This window comes from Cololabis saira, chromosome 15, assembly GCF_033807715.1.
Source record: "Cololabis saira isolate AMF1-May2022 chromosome 15, fColSai1.1, whole genome shotgun sequence".
NCBI classification, from domain to species: Eukaryota; Metazoa; Chordata; class Actinopteri; order Beloniformes; family Belonidae; genus Cololabis; species Cololabis saira.
Window position 1 is genome coordinate 40,762,926 of NC_084601.1, and position 22,083 is coordinate 40,785,008.

At 42.8% G+C, this 22,083-nt stretch overlaps 1 protein-coding gene and 2 non-coding genes across 3 annotated transcripts in view; 1 reads left to right on the forward strand and 2 right to left on the reverse strand.

The window, feature by feature from the left end:
• Positions 1-22,083, forward strand: part of LOC133460760 (zinc finger protein 721-like) — a 176,691-nt gene that overhangs the window by 112,881 nt on the left and 41,727 nt on the right. Inside the window, exons 7-8 of the mRNA XM_061741523.1 lie at positions 3,844-4,530; positions 4,699-4,931. Coding sequence (XP_061597507.1) covers positions 3,844-4,530; positions 4,699-4,931 — 920 coding nt within the window. The remainder of the gene's footprint in view (positions 1-3,843; positions 4,531-4,698; positions 4,932-22,083) is intronic.
• Positions 16,431-16,512, reverse strand: trnas-cga (transfer RNA serine (anticodon CGA)). The gene has a single exon. It is a non-coding gene; the product is annotated as a tRNA-Ser (tRNA).
• On the reverse strand, positions 16,860-16,931 carry trnaw-cca (transfer RNA tryptophan (anticodon CCA)). The gene has a single exon. It is a non-coding gene; the product is annotated as a tRNA-Trp (tRNA).

A 22,083-nucleotide genomic window follows, 5' to 3' on the forward strand; every position in this document is an offset into this window, starting at 1 on the left:
GGAAGTCGACCTCAAAGAGACAGTGGTTAGTAGGGTCACCAAAATAAAAGTACAAAAAACAACAACAAAAAAGAACTTCCTATGATAATCAAGTTGTCCAACTAAACACATGTAATGTGTGTTTATCACCTTAGTGAGGGGAATGATTTCCCGCTCCCTCACAATCACAAAATAATTCTTTATGGTGATGATGTACTAATCTTCCTCCAGAACTCACAAACCTCACTATCACAGACAATTGCACTTATACAGTAGATGGATTTTCATCTCTGTCTGACTACTTTATCAACTGGCCCAAATCCACAGTTTTGTGCATCAACTGCAGTTTCCAGAAGACAGCCACTACTAAATTACAATCAGGAAACATTAGATATCCAGGCATAAACATCTCCCATAGACTGTCAGAGTTAATAAAACTAAATTATGTTCAGCTCTTAAGAAAAATAGAGGGTGATCTTACCCGATGGAACTCTCTTCCCATTTCACTGATGGGGAGAATTGTCACCATCGAAATGATGGTTTTACCAAAAATAAATATATTTTTACAATGATACCATCCAAACCCCCTCCTTCTTGGTTTAAGTCACTGGATTCATACGTGTCAAAATTCCTGTGGAAAAGTAAAACACCACGTATTAGCTTAACGACATTACAAAAATCCAAAGACTGTGGAGGCTTGGACTTTCTCAACTTCCAGTATTATTTCTTAGTTAATAAGTTACAGTATATCTTTAAATGGTGCAAAAACCAGTCACTAGATCAGGGGTGGGCAATCCTGGTCCTCGAGGGCCGGTGTCCCTGCATGTTTTAGATGTTTCCCTGCTTTAACACACCTGACTCTAATTAATCACTGTCATCAGCTTGTCATCCAGGGCTGCACAATTCTGTTAATGACACAGTCACTTGTATCATGGTTCAATGAAACAAGGAAACATCTAAAAACTGCAGGGACACCGGCCCTCGAGGACCATGATTGCCCACCCCTGCACTAGATAGTCAATGGCTGGATTCAGAACAAGTGTTTTGCAATGATTTGGAAATCTCAGATCTACCATTTATCAGTCAAAATATTACACATCATAAATGCTTTAAAAGCATTAAAGTTATTCTATGCAACTTCCTAGAGCTAGCAAGAATTTTGAAAGAGGCACCTCTAAGCCCCCCCCCCCCCCCCATTCGGCCCGAATGATACGGATTGGTCCAGGTCCAGGAAGGGAAAGAACCAATCAGATGCTTTCATTTTAAACCACGTACCCCCGCCCTGTCCCATGCGCGCACTCGCTTCCAGCCGCCCGTGTCCACTTCCCACGGGTCCTCCTGGGCTCACAGTGTCCCAGTGTAACCCCCCTCCCTCGGAGGGGCCACGGAGCCCAGCAGTTATTTCCAGAGCGGCTCGGTCCCGCTGTGTGAGAGCGGGGAGCAGAGCGTCGGTCCGGGCTGCTACTGCAGCAGCTCCTGCAGCAGCAGCCCGCCGGGACACAAAGCTGTATGGGGTCCCGAGCTGCCGGGACCCCATACAGCTCGGAAGCTGTAAGGGGTCCGTGGGGATGTAGGCGTCTCCATCACGGCGAGAGCGGAGAGCGCCGGTGCACGGCACCGCAGCGGCTGGCGGAGCGCTGCGCCAGCCGGGGAGGCGGCGGGAGCACACACACACACACACACACACACACACGTAGCCACAGCTACGCCGCAGGGTACGCCGTAGCCGTGGCTTTAGAGCCTGCAGCGCAGCGCTGCTGTGCCGTGCTCCGGCGCTCTCCAGGATGGAGACGCCGGTGGGCACGATGCACGTTTGGGTGGGCACAGCCCCCCCCTGCCCCCCCTAAAACCGGCCTCGCTTACAGGTGAATGAGACATGGGGTAGTTTTGTTGTAAATGTGCTGTCCAAAATGTTTAATAATCGTATGCGCGTTCGTGTTTGTGGGGGCGTGGCTTTGGACGGAGCGCTCGTGGGTGGGGGCGGGGGGGGCTTAGAGGAAGCGCCACTTTCAAATCTTGCTAGCTCTAGGAAGTTGCATAGAATAACTTTAATATTAGCTCAACTCTGACAGCCATGTGGGACTTCCTTAAAATAGCCAAAGTCTCACTTTTTCCCATGTGATCGCACACAACCAACAACCAAGACATTCTGAAAAATGATAAAAAGAGGGTTTTACTCAATGGAGAGACCAAGGAATAAAGTATCTACAACATATAATCATAAGAGGACATTTTGTACCATTTAACACACTCACTGTTCAGTATGGAATTACTTAACCAACTGGATCTGCAACTTCCTGCTAAGAAAATAGTTACTTAATCTAAACACCCCAAAATTACTATCGAAACTCTACAGATTAATCTCCAAAATAGATACACTCTTCCGATTTCAAATGGGCGGCTGACCTCTCTCTCAACAATAACCAAATCTTTTGGTCACAAATATGTTTAAATAATTTCACTATGACCAAGAATCAAAACGTGCAATTTATACAGTACAAAGTTCTTTACAGAATACATTATACAGGAAAAAGAAAGTTCCAGATGGGTTTTGCAACCTCTAATATCTGCTCACAGTGTACAGAGAACATCCCTGATAATTATATACATGCTTCATGGTTTTGTGCACCGGTACAGAAGTTCTGGATGGAGATATGTGAGGATTTATCCACATGGCTCAATTACAGAATTCCAGTGTGCCCCACACTATGCATACAAGGTCACTTGGGAGACATCCACATGGGGTCTAACCGGGCTTACTTGGTTCTCACTGCCTTATGTATCGCAAAGAAAACCATTCTAATGAACTGAAAACAAAAATCCAATCTATGTATTAATCAATTGAGGAATCTTCTGTTAAATCATATCAGTAATGAGAAAATGTCTGCCTCCACTAAACATCATTCGGCAGAACTGCATTCTCTCTGGTCCCCGATTATAGGCTTCATTACCTAGTGGGAGCGGAGTGGCCTAGTGGTTGGGGCTTTGGGCTCATGATCCGAAGGTTGGGGATTCTGGCACTGGCGTCACTTTGTGCATCCTTGGGAAAGATGCTTTACTCTCGGCTTTCCTCACTTCACCCAGGTGTGTGCTAGCTTTGCTAGGATAAGTATCCAGCGATAGATTCTGCCCTGGGGGTGGTTACCACCTATTCGTTTGCGCTACAGAAACCGGAGATAAACACCGGGGCCACCCGGTACATAAATATCTCCGCTGTTTCTCATCATCATTTGCTGCATCGGCAGGACTTGGAGCTCTCCAGTCTCCCAACGGCTCTGGTTGAACGGCCCGACAAACCATCTCCGATCGCGCTGTTTTCTTTACCGAGATCACAAGAAAAGCAGGGCAGTGATTTCCACTCCATCCCGTGTTGCTGTCTGTTTTATTTATCTTTACTCCACCAACTCGAAATATTGAATCACTTTTCTAAGCGAACGGCGCAACGCAACTCAAACACCAGGTGTATCTGCCTTTATAGTCTGATTGGTTTACGAGTAAATCGCTGTGTTAAAAAAAAACGCATTTGTGAATCGAGTCACGTCAGAGGAGTCCCAAATGTCACACGCAAATCCAGCGCAGCCCACAGACAAAAAAACTTTTATAAATCAGGTTATATTTGTGTGTGCATCAAAAATACATTTGTGTATCTTGTCCTACGCACGTGTGAATTGTTCTATGCATTTATGAATTTTGTCCTTTGCATTTGTGGACAGTGTGCATTTGTGAATTATGAGACTGTTCTAGCTCCATACTTGAAACTGAAAAGGCTTTTGATAATGCAGCCAAGATAATGTAAGTCATCTTCTCTATTACAGAATCATAAAGGAAGACCCAAAAGATACTGCTGTGATCATTGCGACCAAGTCTTCACCACTTCATCAAACCTGAAGATCCATAAAAAAACTCACACTGGTGATAAACCATACAGCTGTGATCAGTGTGGAGCGGCTTTTGCCCATAAAAGTAACCTAACGAGACACCAACGGATTCACACTGGAGACAAGCCTTACAGCTGTGATCAGTGTGGAGCAGCTTTTGCCCAGCAAAGTAACCTAACGACTCACCAACGGATTCACACTGGAGACAAGCCTTACAGGTGTGATCAGTGTGGAGCAGCTTTTGCCCAGCAAGGTCATTTGACGAGTCACCAACGTATTCACACTGGAGACAAGCCTTACAGGTGTGATAAGTGTGGAGCAGCTTTTGCCCATCAAATTGATCTAACGAGACACCGACGTATTCACACTGGAGAGAAGCCTTACAGGTGTGATCAGTGTGGAGCAGCTTTTGCCCTGCAAGGTCATTTGACGAGTCACCAACGTATTCACACTGGAGACAAGCCTTACAGGTGTGATAAGTGTGGAGCAGCTTTTGCCCATCAAATTGATCTAACGAGACACCAACGTATTCACACTGGAGAGAAGCCTTACAGCTGTGATCAGTGTGGAGCAGCTTTTGCCCAGCAAAGTAACCTAACGACTCACCAACGGATTCACACTGGAGACAAGCCTTACAGGTGTGATCAGTGTGGAGCAGCTTTTGCCCAGCAAGGTCATTTGACGAGTCACCAACGTATTCACACTGGAGACAAGCCTTACAGGTGTGATAAGTATGGAGCAGCTTTTGCCCATCAAATTGATCTAACGAGACACCGACGTATTCACACTGGAGAGAAGCCTTACAGGTGTGATCAGTGTGGAGCAGCTTTTGCCCTGCAAGGTCATTTGACGAGTCACCAACGTATTCACACTGGAGACAAGCCTTACAGGTGTGATAAGTGTGGAGCAGCTTTTGCCCATCAAATTGATCTAACGAGACACCAACGTATTCACACTGGAGAGAAGCCTTACAGGTGTGATCAGTGTGGAGCAGCTTTTGCCCAGCGAGGTCATTTGACGAGTCACCAACGTATTCACACTGGAAACAAGCCTTACAGGTGTGATCAGTGCGGAGTTGCTTTTGCCCAGCGAGGTCATTTGACGAGACACCAACGTATTCACACTGGAGACAAGCCTTACAGATGTGATCAGTGTGGAACGGCTTTTGCCCGGCAAGATGCGCTAACGAGTCACCAACGTATTCACACTGGATAAAAAGTGTACATTTGTGATCAGTGCTGATATAATTTATTTTGTGAGTTCAGTTAAAATGCACCAATGTAGTTTAGTTAATTTAGTTTGAAAGAAATAATTCTGGTGGTTCGATTGTGGGAAACATTTTGAATATTTTTTTTAAAAATCAGCAGATTCTTACAACTGTAAGAGCTGTTCAGTTATAACCAGATTTAGAAAATGAAGTAGAATTCAATTCAAAAGTCTTTATTTTGAACATGATGGTAGTGTAAGTCACAGACATGCTCGAACATACTTGAACAATGAATGCAAGAGATTCTTTTTTTTTTGAAGCAGCAGCAGTTTTGGCATGTTGAAAAAGAAGTAGGAAGTAAAAAAACTTCTCTTATCCCTTGAACTCAATACCATGTTTCACATAGACCCTTGTTATTAGATGTCAAAAATCTTGATGTATTGAGAAGTTACACAAATTCACATTAACAATTTTACACAGTGTAAACATATTGTGGTATGCATGAGTATAAATTTGCAGTTACCTGAGTGATTATTGCCAATTGCAGTTACATGTCCCTCTATATAAACACTATTTACCCTGTATTCATCTATACATAAAAGCATACATTATTTACCGTGTACAATCTTATTCATTACGGACATTCTCACACAAATATTTCTAGATGCATTAAAGCATATATATATGTGTGTGTGTGCGTGTGCATATATATATATATATATATATATATATATAATAGACAGATACACGCATTTCCACGTACATATACACTAGGGGTGTAACAATATATCGTGCCACGAAATTTCGCGATACAAAAACGTCACAATACGTGTCGTGGAGGTGACAACGTGTATCGCGATATTGGGTTATTAATATTAATCTATTGTGTTGACTAGAAACGCGCATCTGACCGCGGCCGCGACCGCGCGGACCAAAATCTTACTCCGCTCAGGAGAAAGTAGTCCCGTTTTGCGGTCCCGTTTTGAGCTCTGAACCTTTATTTATTTAAGTATGCTGTAGAGTTAAGCCTTACCTTATTAAATTAAACCTTTTTCGGGTAGTGAGTAGGATAAACACGGGACAACTTCTGCGTGAGTTTGCGTGTACTTCAATGTCCGCTCAACAGCGTAGGATTTCAGATCATCAACACAGCACCTAGTGCTGTATCACTCCGCCCAATCTAAAACATACTAATCACTACAGATAAACTGACTAGTGTAATTATAGTCCCTGATTTACAGAATATAAAGAATATATTTATAAAATAATGAACCCTGAATTACCAAAATAACCTTCTTAACAAAAATAAATCTCCTCTTACACTTATAAGGTGAGCATGAATCAATCTTTTTTATGATGTAAAATTGTATGTATTTATTTACTTGTATTTATTTATTTAATTTTAGTTGTTAAATTTCTGGAAAAGAAAAAAGTCAAATCATACATGAGAGAAACTATTCAGTTTGTGGCAAAATATTTGTATTGTATGAAACTGAAGATGCATAATGCAAACCTGACATTTACTTTTAGTTCAGTTTGTGGAAAATGGTTGGCCTGGCTTTCTCTTTAAAACTTAAACAGTTATAAAGCATTACAAACTGTAACAATAGGGCACATGCACAGCATTGTTTTGTATTTTGTGTCTTTCAAATAAAAGACAATTTTTTCCAGTCATATATTCCTCTATCAAGGTTGTTAAAAAATACTGCTATAATATCGTATCGTATCGTTATCGTGACCTCAATATCGTGTATCGTACCGTATCGTGAGATTAGTGTATCGTTACACCCCTAATATACACCCACAAGTCCAGTCCACCCCACCATCCCCTCACCCAGCGCAGAATGAGGAAGTCAGCCGTCCCGATCGACCAACACAATACAAATGATGAGAAAAGATATGAGAAATATTTGTTGGGCCACAGTCCCATATGAACTATGGATTGTGTGATTATATGAACAGTTGAGGCCTTGGGTCAGCTTTGAGGCCCAGTTCTGGGGCCTCAGGCTGAGACCAGCCTCGAGTTTATGATACCTGACCGCATGGTTTGGAACAAAGGAAACCCCATGTAGTCCAGTCATTATATGAAAAAACCTAGGACAAATTGCAACAGTAGCAAACTCAACTGATTTTGTATCCTCATTATGTCCTTAGTGAGGGGAAAAAAGTCCCAAGGAATCCCATCATGGGAAAGTTTTGAAAACGACCTATATATATTCATATCGAAAAATGCCTGTTATAACATAGTTGTGAATGGGGTTCAAAATTTTACTTTTAGATATCACTATAAAAACTCACAGGCTGATTACACACACAAAGACAAAGAAAAAAGTCAATCACAACTTCATTGAATTATTCTGTTTACTCATGCAAATCACACATTATCTTATTTGATATGCACAAATTAGCATACACGCCAGAACTAATCAAAACATTCGATAAAGACATTTTTTTCTTCTTGGAATATTAGTAGATAGGCTCTGTGGAGCTCAGTCCACGAGGATGGGGCTCAAGGGTTTATGTCCGTGGGGATAGGTCCATGGAGATGGGGGCTCTGGTGTCTTGGCAGGGCAGGAGATAAGGCTGAGGGATGAACAGGAGACGGTTAGTAAGGACAGAGAAAAAAATAAGGTAAAGTACAAAAATGGCTAGACTGGTCAAATAATTAAATCACTTACACAATACAACACTACACAATCTAATCTTCATCCTCATCACAGGCCATCTGTTTTGAGTTCATGCAGCTGGATCCTCTGCAGTGTCCACAGGCCGGACTGCACTCCATGGTGTTTCTTTTGCAACTGCATCTTAGGGTGCTGCAGTCAGACTGGCAGTTGCATCTTATGACCCTCAAGAGCTTCTCAGGTGCAGGGGGTAGGGTGGTCTTGACTGGCACAAATCCCTCGCCAGACTTGAGCCAACCCCAGTCCGTCGGACTACGTTCGTCTGTAAGAAAAGATGCACTTTGTCATTCATCATGAGTATTTGGTACTATCCGAGCAGGAATGAGACACAAGATTATTGTTATATTGACACACTTAAATGTAGGTATATACATGATCAGTGCAAGAACAGTAAAAATGCAAATGTACCGGAGGCTGATGCCTTCCATTCCTGTACTTGTAGGTACACTCTCAGGCTGTGGTATTTTGCTGCCCCTGATGTATGGCTCAATATGAGTGGAGCTTGATGCCACTTTCTCACAGAACCGATGGTATCGGAGGGAGTCCAGGGTGTCTGCTGGCTTGCCATTGTACAGTATCACCAAGGCTTTCTCTCCTGCCCTTGCTACATCATCTTTAGAAGATGAACTGTCAAAGAAGACGTTGGCTTGCTCTCGAAACAGGGCACTCTCTTTGAATTTTTTTAAGGAGGTTCCCTTCCCGACCCCATGAAGACGAGATGTTGTGTCACATCCGAGAACTGCATGTAAGAACAAGATGTGCTTACATATATCTGGGCCGAGCAGTCGTTTTGTGGCCTTGATGTTCTGGGGTTCAAGCTAGGTTTTAAGCTAGCTATTTAATAGCTAATTACCAATGTAATGACAATTTAAAAACAACAATAAACTTTAACATTACAATAAAGCAACATTTAACAATTGTATGAGGCTACTAGCATGATTGATTTGTTTAATAAATTGATTGATATTAATTGATATTGTGAAAGCTTCCACTGACAATAGCAGACCATCAAGCACAATGCGACAATGCATTGTGAGCTTGTCGATCAGCTATTGTCAGTGGAAGCTTTCCCCACAATTACAGAAAACAGAAACAACACTAGCATTCAGCCCTGAGTCCGGTTACCCATATAGGGTTTAAGTGGTTAATGTAACATTTACTACAAGTTAAGAGAGTCAAGAGTCAAGAGTGATGCTGACACAGTTCAGTACACACAGTCATCAACATTATTTAAGCTATTCTGTACATTGCAATAACTATCACAGTAATGTTAGCTAGCATGGTTAATAGCTAACTGACTAAATCTTATATTAAACAATACTTTGAAATGTTCACATCTATACTGCTTATTATATGTTACTTGATGTGTGTGTGTGTATATATATATATATATATATATATATATATATATATATATATATATATATATATATATACATTTTATTTTTTTATTTTTTATTTTTTTTACCTGCAAGGGTCTCTGACTTTAGAGGAAATGGATAAATATGTCAAAGCTGTTGGGATGGTTTACATGTCAGCCATCTTGATCTTGTTATGTTGCAGTTGCAATGGCGAGAACGCTCAGTGTATCCTTCCAGTCACGGGCTTGCCTTGCTTCGGTCATGTCTCGGTTCTTCTCTCCAGTATTAAAGTTGAACCCTGTGAGTGCTTTCATTGTCTGGTTGACTTTTGCACAGGCAGGCATGGAAAGCAGCCACAGCCATAAAGCAATACAGTACTGTGTGAAACAAAGTATATAATTCCTGTGTATAGTAAATTTAAAATGAAAGGAAAATCTACATCTGATTATTATCTTTATTTTTGAGAGTTAATGTTACCTCACATCTATACCTCTCCAGCTTTTCCGATGGTGGTGAGAGTGAATGTAATAATTAACATTCCTATCATTAGTTTATATTGATGACCATTATTGGGTTCATAAAATTTCCAGTAAAGCTGCACAAATGAATAGCTTACATCTGGGCTCATTGGATGCACAAGAGTCTCAGCTGTCAAGAAATACCAATTTATGCAATGACATTCCTGACTCCCAGTGTGCAGAAATGGGCAAATACACAGTTTTTATAATAGGCGGAAATTACATATTTGTACAGCATGCAAAACACTACATGATTCTTGCACAAAACTACATGGGCTTAACATAAATTTGGTATGTCTGTATAGGGGAGGCTTGTAGGTACCCATGTAACTCATTTCCATTAACATGTATTGAGGTAGAAGGCCGAGGGGACCATTTGAAAAATGGTGATGGCCATATTTCCCTCCCCAAAAAATCGTCTTAACTTTGAATAATTAGGTATGTAGCCCCCTTTCCAATGAGGTAACATGACATGGTTGGTCTCATTGGAAACCCGAGGTTGTCTAGAATCAAATGGTATCTTTACTTTTGAGCTACCTCAAGATTTGAACGCGTCACAATCTCTGAAAGACAGTGGATCCTTTTTTTTTTTTTTTTTTTTTATAGCAGGCAGTTAATCTTTCTTTTTTTCTGTAAAGTTGGACATTTTAAAGAGTAGGTGAATGACTTTCTTTTTGACAGTTGTGGGACTGCAACAAAATTAATTTCTGCATGAGACCCAATGCAAGAAAGAGATGGTCGGCCTTCCTGTCCTGAGCACCAAGGAGAGGACGAGTGGTTTTCCAAGTCCAAACAACACTGTAAAGTCTCACTTTTCCACCAAGTTTCAAACAGGGGACGTTTCACGTGTTAGGCTAACGTGATAACCACTACACTACATAAACTGACATGCTTTGACCTGCAAAGTCGGCAGGCATAACAAAAAAAATCCTGTAAAACATTCTGCTAGTCTTGACAGCAAGACGGATACTGCAGGTTTTCTCCTGGCTGCTCTGAAAGACTCATTCTGCGAGAAATATTTTATTTCTTCCTTTTCTTCGAGTCTTTGCACATTGGCTTTGAAGTTATCTTCATATGAATCTTATTAGAAATACATGTATGGCTTTATATAAGTTGTCCTGTTGTGGTACAATAAAAAAATCATCCACCACAGAGATGTCATGGATGTGAAAACAAACAATCTAGAAAAAACTTCTTTTTTTTCTTTTAAAGGCAGGTAATTAATATGTCTCTTTTTATTTTATCCCCGATTTTTTACCCATTTCATCACCCAGTGCTCATACCTAGACAGTCCTGGGCATTGTTCCCCTCTGCCAACCCAGGGAGGGCCCTACACTGAGCTCAGGTCTCCTTCTTATCCTGAGGAGTGATGGACCGCTTCTTTTCACCAGACAGGGTGGGGTTTCTCCGGCCGGACGTAGCGCGTGGAAGGATCGCGTTATTCCGGCCGTATCCTCCCTACCCCATCTGGCGCCCCGGTTGGCCAGAGGGGGCATGTATAGCCCAGGACTGTTGCATGTTTTTTGTGAGGGTAGCTCCCATTAGCTACCCAGGGGAACACGGGGAGAACATGCAAACTCCACACAGAAAGATCCTTTCGCCAACCCCACCCAGGGTGTGGGCACTGAAGTCATGGGGGAACTAACACGCACTTCAGCGTCCACAGCGTCCCCGGCGGGAATCGAACCCAGGACCTTCTTGCTGTGAGACGGCTGCACTACCAGCTGCGCCACCGTGCCCCTAAAGTTGGACATTTTAAAGTGTAGGTGAATGGAGAATAACTGGTGTTTGGTCTGCAACAACTGCAACAAAATTCATTTCTGCATGAGACCCAATATGAGAAAGAGATGGTCGGCCTTCCTGTCCTGAGCACCAAGTAGAGGACTGGAGTGGTTTTCCAAGTCCAAATAATGCTATTGCAAAGTCATACTTGTTTCTGCCCAGTTTTGAACGGGGGCCCTTTCGCGTGTTAGAACGTGATAACCACTACACTACAGACACTGCCATGCACTGAATTCTCAAATCAAAGATAACAGAAGAATGTAAAGGTCCTGTGAGTGGGCAGAGTTTGCAGAAAGCAGAATTCCACGGTGAAAGGTACTGACGGACCAGTCGTAAAAGTGAGGTACTCCCTTCTCGAAGGAGATGTTGGTGAAGACGTAAACATGTCGGGTGAAACAGGAACAAGAAGGAAAAAAAAAAAAAAAAAGGTAGGAACTTTTGAATGCATTTCGCGGTGGGGCCAGGCGCGGGGTCGATGAGCTGGGGTCAGACTAAAAGGCACTGTTAGTAATTAGGCATTACATACACACGAATTGTATTAACCACCTTTCCACCCACCCCCCACATTACATTTCGCACACAGAGGGATGGGTGGACCAGGGGGGGGGACCCGGGGGTGGACTAGGGGGTTGCCCTAGAGGGCCAGGAGTGACACGCCCCACAAAGAGACTCTGACGGGGACTGGCTTCTCTGGAGAAAAACAGACTCTATCATTCACACGCCCCCTCAGGATGAGGATCGGACGGAAAACCCTGAAACATTTTTTTTTCTCGTATCACCCCCTCGTATCACTCCCTGTAACCTGATGGGAAGAGAGTTACTAATCGGGTTAGGGATGACTGTTCAGTGTGGATCCGATTGTTTGACGCATACCTTTCTGGACGGAGGTACACGGAGTGGATCAACCATCCAGTGGACAATGCATGTTATCTCCTCAGCCAGATCTGGCCGCAAGAGACAGATCTGGACTGTAAAAGAAAGCGTGTGTTATTTCCATAATATTACCTCTGTCCTCCAGTAATTACCTGTATTAATGGCACCTGCTTTAACTGGTTATCAGTATTGATAACCAGTAACAAAAGTATTGAGATGAACTTTTGTTATTGATCAAATACTTATTTTAAAATATAATTTGCAAATACATTCTTTAAAAATCAGCCAATGTGATTTTCTGATTTATTTTTTTTATTTTGTCTCTTGAAATCCTCTGGTTACCACAGGATTTCGTCTCTGCTTTTTGCGGATGATGTTGTCCTGTTGGCTTCATCGGACCGGGACCTTTAGCATGTACCGGGGCGGTTTGAGGCCAAGTGCGACGCGGCAGGCATGAGAATCAGTGTGGCGTCACGAAGAGGTAGTTTTGGTCAAAGTTATGTTAAAAGGATTTTTACTGTTGCCAAACAACGCCACCCTGGGAGTTTCACCCAGATAAATTAAAGTAAACTATTTGAGGAGAAAAAGGCACTCAGGTCCGTCACAAAGTGAGGCAGAGACAGTCGTTCAGTTATACAAAAATAGGTTTGTTTTTATTATTCAAAAGTTTCTGTTTTAAAAATGATCAATTAAAGGATATCATTCACTAGGGGGATTTAAAAAGGGGACCAATCAGGGCTGAGACTTTCTGGTGTGGAGTGGTCAACTAAGAGGGGATACTTAAAACACCACACGTGCAATAAAAGAAATAAGGTGAAAAACTTAAACACAGCACACAACAAAAGGCAGGGGTACCACCACCGGACACCATTCCACCACCGTCAGCTCAGCACCTGAGAGGGGGGAAACCAGAGGACAGTTAGGGAACAAATTAACACAAGAGGAAATGAATAGACTTAAATTAAACGTAATTAGGCTCAACAATCACTTATTGGCCACCCAAAATATACAAAATCACAAATACCTAAAAAGAAATATAAATAACGGACACTAAACCAACAATAAGTTCCTAAATGAAATAAAATATTTTTTTTTGTATGAAAGGTGCTTTAAAAATAAAGTTTGATTTGATTTGATTTGAAAATACAAATAAACAGGACCAACAAACACACTAAACAACCAATAAACCAAGTCCCACACTGTTCTCTCTCACACATACACACACGCGCACACAGACACTATAAAACTTGGCTGAACGTCACGGAGCCCCGAAGCGACACAGTAGCTCCACAAGCAGCAGACGCAAGCTGTCACGCAGCAGCAAAACGGCGTCTGACGTCACGGAGCTCCAAGCGACACGGTAGCTCCAGCAAGGCAAAGCAGCTCCACAAGGCAAAGCAGCTCCACAAGCAGCAGACGCACACAGCAAGGCAAAGCAGCAGGGGTTTAGCGGTGGCTAAATGGACATCTTTAACCTATAATAACAAAAACATAACATAAGAAACTACAAGTGGCTGGCGGAGAAAGCCATTGTCACTGAACATACCGATCAGGCAGTCCTGGCCATTACGGCATGGAAAGAGGGGTCAGCGCAGCATGTGCGCCACCTGTAAACACACACACACAGGTTGCTGCGTGTGCAACGCCAAGGAGGATGACGCGGGGGGAGAAAGCTCACTTACCGGCAGTAAGCAGCGTACAGAAAGGTACAAGCAGTGAGCAGCATGCAGCCAGCATTCAACACAGGGACAGGGCGACGTGAGCTTTGACACTTCCACGTCAATTGCACCTGTGAAGAAGCAGCATGCAGCAATCACCCAAACGAGCCTCCACACCCAGGGGCTGAAGTGACGGACGTCAAGTGGCAACAAAGCCCGGCCCCCGGGAGCAAGAGAAAGACAGGTATTGAAACCCCCCTTTTATACCGTCACTGCCCACTAGGAGTGACGTCACAGGACCGAGGACTGTCCTGCTACATCAGCACCTCCAAAACCGAGGCCATGGTTCTCCACCGGGAAAGGGTGGTGTGCCTTCTCCGGGTGGGTAGAGAAGTCCTGCCTCAGGTGGAGGAGTTTAAGTATCTCGGGGTCTTGTTCACGAGTGAGGGAACGATGGAGTGGGAGATTGACAGACGGATCGGTGCAGCGTCCGCAGTTATGCGGTCGATGTACCGGACCGGCGTGGTGAAGAAGGAGCTGAGTCGAAAGGCGACGCTCTCAATTTACCGGTTAATCTACGCACCTACCCTCACCTATGGTCATGAACTTTGGGTAGTGACCGAAAAGACGAGATTGCGGATACAAACGGCCGAGATGAGTTTCCTCCGCAGGGTGGCTGGACGCTCCCTTACAGATAGGGTGAGGAGTTTGGTCACCCGGGAGGAGCTCGAAGTCAAGCCGCTGCTCCTTCACATTGAGAGGAGTCAGCTGAGGTGGCTTGGGCATCTGTATCGGATCCTCCTGGACACCTCCCTAGGGAGGTGTTCCAGGCATATCCCTCCGGGAGGAGACCCCGGGGAAAACCCAGGACACGCTGGAGAGACTATGTCTCTCGGCTGGCCTGGGAACGCCTTGGACTCCCCTGGAAGAGCTGGAGGAAGAGCTGGAGGAAGTGTCTGGGGTGAAGGAAGTCATACTTCATGCTTCAAGCCCAGACCTTTTCGGTCAAATAATCAAAATGTTGACCAGGGAAAAACCTGTGTTATCTTGTTTGTTGATTTTTGTTTGTGATTGACCGAAATAAATATTTACTACTACTATATACCTCCTCACCACCACCTTGTAACAATTACGCCAAAACAGGTGATCTGTCAAAGACTTTTTTTTCTTCAAAATGATAAAGAAAAAAATACAAAGTTCTGTATAAAAAACATATTGTACAGTGTAAAACGTATTGCATAGTGTAAAACATAAAACTAGACACAGTGTTGAAAATATAGGCACATTCAGTCAATCAATGCAACAAATAAAACAACACAGTGCATTCAATAACGATATAACAGCATATTTAGATCTCAAACTGGCATGTCAAGGACCCCAGTAATATCTGCATTTGCCCATCAGTAAGTTTAAGTAAGTTTTTCAGCAACTAGCACAATACTGATCCTAACCCTAATCCCCACTGCGCCCCCCCCCCAAATGTTTTATCACCAGCCGTTACGGCATACACAATTTCTAACTCTTAAGAAACAACCAGATTATTTTCAATGTCCATCTCAAGCTATTCAATAAAAAACAAAGGGTGAAATACAGAGACAAAGCTCTCTCTAGAACTCATGTTCATAATGACTGCTGAGTTTCCCCCAAAAGAGAAGTTCACTCTTAACTCCCTCTCATGTTTGCTGCATGGGCTGGAATTGAACCGAGGTCAAGTGCTAGCAGATATGCTGACCACTAAACCACCAACGCTGCAGGAGACGTCACAGTTTACCAGCCACATGAACAGGTGAGCAGTCATGATGTCAGGAAAGTAACTGTTTGTTGATGGTTTCTTCAAAACCCCAAGCTACTTACCTCCATTTGTCCTTCACCTTAAACAACAACTTCTACATTAACGATTGCATGTTTGCATGTATATTCAGTTAGACACGTGTTGTATGTCATCCATTGCTTTACAACATCCTCTTAGAAAGAGCCCATAGACTTGGAGAGGTTTGATAAGGACAACTGTCATTGACATTTGAATGAACAGCTCTCTCTTCGTACCTACTCCTGACTGGATTACAGCTTTCTCAAGAACCCTGGCAGTGACGGTCAGCCAACGACTGTTCCCTTATGAGCAACAATTATCATCTCAATATGAATGAGGCCTGTTAAAATGTCATGAGAGTTCAGTCTGCTTTTACTGCTTAGGAAATGTTAGAAGAAGCACTTGCTACACTGAGAAACATTGTAAGTGTTTGTGTTGACAAACAGTTTCCTCCCAAACAGAGAAGGTGAAGACTTTATCCAACCATGTGGAAAACACAGAGATTAGATACATTTTTCCACAAAGCCTGTGGTTTTTATCATTACAGGAGTGATATACTTAATTGTTAGTTTAAAGGCTCTGCTGGGATTTGAACCCAGGATCTCCTGTTTACAAGACAGGCGCTTTGACCAACTAAGCCACAGAATATATAACACACACACCCCCATTCAAATATAAATCGTTGTTGGCAGGATTTGAACCTGCGCGGGGAATCCCCAATGGATTTCGAGTCCATCGCCTTAACCACTCGGCCACAACAACCGCTCCTATATGTGTGAATCTGCAGAATCAGACACTTTAGAGACTTTTTAAAAGTGGATGATTTTACTTTATCACTTTGACACATATTGTTATCTTGATTTTTTTAAATGTTGCTATTAAATCAATTTAAATTGTACATGAAATGTGGTATACAAATAAACTTGCCTTGTGTCTCCTGAATGAAATTGGTTCTTTTAAAGATTATCTTTTGTTCCTCTTTACATCAGGTCAGCTGATTATGCAGACTTGAACAATTCCAGGTACGTCAAAGTTTTCTGTTGCAGCTAAAGTTTGTCTGGTTGGTGAACTCGTGAGGATGGATAAATAAAAAAACTGAAAGTTCATTATGACCCTGATGTGAGTTGAACACACAACCTTCTGATCTGGAGTCAGACACGCTACCATTGCGCCACAGAGCCTTTTCTGACACGGTCTGTGTAACTGTATAGAGGATCTTTGGCTGAATGAGTCAGCAGCTGAATTCTGGTTACCCCGGCAACAAGAACCTCGACTTAGAACCTTCCGGTTTGGCTGTGAGAAAAACCCAGATTTTGTGACAAGTTCTCAAATAACTCAGATTTGAGAGAAAAACCATAGCTCCTGGCAGAAAAACAAAGACAGGCAGATTCTGACAATCTTAATTTTATTCAGATTGTAACTGCACACATGTCAGTTTAATGTTCTGATTTATTTATATATTTTTTGGTTCCTACCTGCCATTATTGTGCGGACGTATTGTTTGTATTTTTGTTTCTGGACGGTGCCACCTTTGGCGACACCAACTGGCAAAGCCTGGTAAGGGAGAAAACGAATGGTTGTTTCCACAAGTGACAAATTTAATGTTAGTAACAAATTAAATATTCACACAGAAGACAAAGAAAGAAGAGCACAGAGAACAAGATTCAGCCCCTTTTGGTAGTGTGCAGCCTACGAGGTGTGTTAATTTTGTGTCTGTGTAATTATGTTAAGCTACAAGCTTTTGCACGTGTATTTACATGATTGCATTTTTATTTTCTTTAGTTCTCACGGGTCGGTCGGTGACCGGGAATAAACCCTGTTTTCTAAAACGAGATCGGGTCTCATACTTTCTACCGGGAGGAGCACAGATATTCCTTAAAATGTCTGAGTAACGGCAGTGCGAAAACAAAGTGAGATTTTTTTGAAGAAAACTTTTGATTACATTACAGTCAATGGAGACCGAGGCAGGAATTTGCGCCGCTTTAGCCCCCCCCAAGGTAATTTTTTTTACTGTCTCTCCCACTCTAGCAAATGACAGCTCCACTCTGGATCTGACAAAAAAGTGATTTCCAGTCCTCGCTTGAGTGATCATATCTTGAAAAGTGTCAGGTTAGGAGAGAGAGGAGAAGTTTTCTTCCGTTTTAAGTCTGAATGACATTTCTACGTGCAAGTATGAGAAAGTTAGGTGACTCAGAAAAAAGGTGGATTTTGGCTTTTTTTAACCTCATCCCATCCACACTATGACATTCTGCGCCATAAACATACATGGGAAAATCTCCCCATTAGTTTGGAAATTTGGAAATTTTCTTGCACTTCGTGCAAAAAACTATTTGTGCCATCGCTCTGAAAATTGACAGGACTGTAGTTAAATTCAGGGCCAACAACTTTCTAAAGCGCATGTTTTTGCACGTTGCACAAAAATGTGTGCACCAATCCCTAATAAAAGTCATACCACTCGATTCGGGCTTAAGGCACACGTGTCTAAGTTTTTACTTTTCGTGTTTTCTCTGCGCCAGAGGCACGCCTCCTCCATTGCTATTGCATAGCTATGGAGGAGGCGTGCCTCTTGGCGCAGCCGTGGCAATAATAATTAATAAAAGGAGATTATTTATCAAATTGAATTATCAAAATTACTTAATCAAAACAGGGCACCACCTGATGTAATCAGGAAAATGTTAACTAAACAGCAAAAATCAGTCTCAATGTAGATTATTCTTCAGAATAATAGTAAAGGAGGAGGGAGTCCGAACACAGGCCATTGCAACCAGTAATTGTGAAAAATATGCGTAAAATAAGCACAAACAACTTCTCTCATTCAAATTAATAAATGTATTCACACAAGTGTCAAGAAGATGGTAAAACAAAACTTCGGATAAATTCTGATGGCTGAACTACCCAAAAACAACAACTAACTAAACATGAACACAAAACTTCAGGATTACGTGAAGGGGGGGTGTGGGTGGTAGTAGGAGCAGAATTAGGGGAGAAAACAATAAGATAAACAAACACACTCAACTAATGAGCACAGTTGTGACGGGATCACCAGTCCGGCTCACAACGTAAAACTAACTTTTAAAATGTGTTACTAAGTTTCTCTGCCCAGACACAGAACAGCCTCTTACGTGAATCTTTGTAAATGAAGAGAAAGTGGTTTGATCCGGCTGGTCAGTGTTTCTGGATGAAACAAAGAGTAGTTACGCTCAGCAGGGGATCCTGATAAAGAGCTGCTCTCTCTCTCTCCTGGTCCAGATGAGGAATACGTTGATGTCTCTTTAGGGAACCTTGTTGGGCAAAAGCCGCTCCACACTGATCACATCTGTAACCCCCCGTTCACACTGAAAGCGTCACGGGCGTCATAGGCGTCTGGCTGCCATTCATTGTCTATGAAAAACGGGCGGCGGGACCGGCGGGACCGGCGGGAGCGGCGCGTCAATTTGAAAGTTGAAAAATCTGAACTTTATGCAAATGAGCAGCGGCGACGCCGAGGCGTCGTCCAATCACAGACCGGGATTCCCGAAGCGAGAACTCTCAATGCAGATTGTACTTTCATGTAGACACAAACGTACACTCATTCACATGCGTACAGGAGCAGAGCTGTCACTAACACACTTATTTTATCAGGAATTATTATATATTTCATCCAGCAAAATGACATTTTTGCTGGTTTGACTGCTGTTTTTACCTGAACTGCTCACGTGAAACACGTATCTGATGGGTGAGGAGCTGGATGGTCCTAACTATTTTATTTGCTACATTGATCCAACGAAAAATAATTAAAACCCGTGCTTATTAATCACAAAACACAGGTTAAACATCATGACCAAATCCGCTCCGACCCGGTGTGTCTGTGATCAGCGCTGACAGACTGCAGCTTCGCCTGATTTATGGTTCTGCGTTAAATCGACGGCGTAGCCGTCGGCGTAGGGACGCGGTGCGGTGTGCGTCGCCGCGTACCCTACGCCGTCGGTTCTGCGTTGGTGTGTCGCGGAACCATAAATCAGCCTAGGCGGATTTATGGTTCACCGGGAGCAAAGGCTCTGGTGGTTGATGTTGATCCAGGACCAAACGTGTTAAGCAGCATCAAACTCAATCTTATCTACGCGGAAATAACGCTAAAATATAAAGAAGGCGTCCCAAAGTGTGATCTATGGTGAAATATGAAAATTAAGATGTGTAGACTGTTCCCACTGTTCCGTTCAGTTCCGCAGCGCAGCTGGAAACCCCGCCCACCCCCGCCCCGCTGCAGCACTGACGCTTTCAGTGTGATTGCACCAAGCGGCGAGATGCTGGCGTCGGGACGCCCGTGACTCTTTCAGTGTGAACGCAGGGTAAGGCTCGTCTCCAGTGTGAATACGTTGGTGATTCTTTAGAGTATATTGTCGGGTAAAAGCCGCACCACACTGATCACACCTGTAAGGCTTGTTTCCAGTGTGAATACGTTGGTGAGTCGTTAGAGTACCTTGCTCGGCAAAAGCCGCTCCACACTGATCACACCTGTAAGGCTTGTTTCCAGTGTGAATACGTTGATGTCTCGTTAGAGTACCTTGCTCGGCAAAAGCCGCTCCACACTGATCACACCTGTAGGGCTTGTCTCCAGTGTGAATACGTTGGTGTCTCGTCAAATGACCTTGCTGGGCAAAAGCCGCTCCACACTGATCACAGCTGTAAGGCTTGTTTCCAGTGTGAATATGTTGGTGTCTCGTCAAATGACCTTGCTGGGCAAAAGCTGCTCCACACTGATCACATCTGTAAGGCTTGTCTCCAGTGTGAATACGTTGGTGAGTCGTTAGAGCAGTTTTCTGGGTGAAAGCCGCACCACACTGATCACAGCTGTATGGTTTATCACCAGTGTGAGTTTTCTTATGGATCTTTAGGTTTGATGAAGTAGTGAAGACTTGCTCGCAATCATCACAGCAGTGTCTTTTGGGTCTTCCTTTATGATTCTGTAACAGAGAAGATGACTTACTTTTTGGCTGCATTATCAAAAGCCTTTTCAGTTTCAAGTATGGAGCTAGAACAGTCTCATAATTCACACATGCAAAGGACAAAATTCACACGTGTGTAGGACAAGATATACAAGTGTATTTTTTGATGCACACACAAATATAACCTGATTTACAAACGTTTTTTTGTCTGTGAGCTGCGCTGGATTTGCATGTGACTTTTGAGACTCCCCTGACGTGACTCGATTCACAAATGCGTTTTTTTTAACACGGAAGGATCTGCAACCAATCAGATATCTTCCTTTGTTTCAGCCAATCATAAGAGCGCACCCCACGTGGGGAACGATTTACTCTTAAACCAATCAGATTAAAGGGGCGGATACACCTGCTGTTTGAGCTGCGTTGTGCCGTTGGGCTTAGAAAAGTGATTCAACATTTCGAGTTGATGAAATGAAGATAATCTTCTTGGTCATAGTGTAATTATTTAAACAAGACCAAGAAATTTGGTTACTGTTAAGAGAGGTCAGCCGCCCATTTGGAAATCGGAAGAGAGACTATCTATTTTGGACATTAACCTGTAGAGTTTCAATAGTAATTTTGGGGTTTTTAGATTAAGTAACTACTATACTTAGCGGTAGGACTGGGCGATATGGCCTTTTATTAATATCTCAATATTTTTAGGCCATGTCACGATACACAATATATATCTCGATATTTGTCTTAGCCTTGAATTAACACTTTGATGCATACAATCACACCAGTATGATGATTCTATATGTCTACATTAAAACATTCTTGTTCATACTTCATTAATATATGCTCATTTTAAACTTTCATGCAAAAAGGGGGAAATCACAACTTGGTCAAACGCACGTGACTGACGTATGTAAGTAGGTGCGCTTGTTTTATGTCTCTGAGGAGGAGAGACGAGACGAGAAAGAGTGAGAAAAGCCTGCAATTTAACGCCCTGCTAAAAGCAAATGCGTGACAATGTATACTCGAATATTCACGATCGTCATTTTGTACATTGCACAGAGTAGAAGCCGCGATACATCGAGTATATTCGATATATTGCCCAGCCCTACTTAGCGGGAAGTTGCAGATCCAGTTGGTTGAGTTTTTTTTTATTTTTTTATTATGGACTTAAGTTGTTGGTATTCTAAAAATGTGTTAGTGCTAATTCCATATTGAACAGTGAGTGTGTTAAATGGTACAAAATGTCCACTTATATGTTGTAGATACTTTATTCCTTGGTCTCTCCATTGAGTAAAGTTGACCATCATTTTATCATTTTTCAGAATGTCTTGGTTGTTCCAGATGGGTGTGCGATCACATGGAAAAAGTGAGACTTTGGCTATTTTAAAAGGAAGTCCCACCAGGCTGTCAGAGA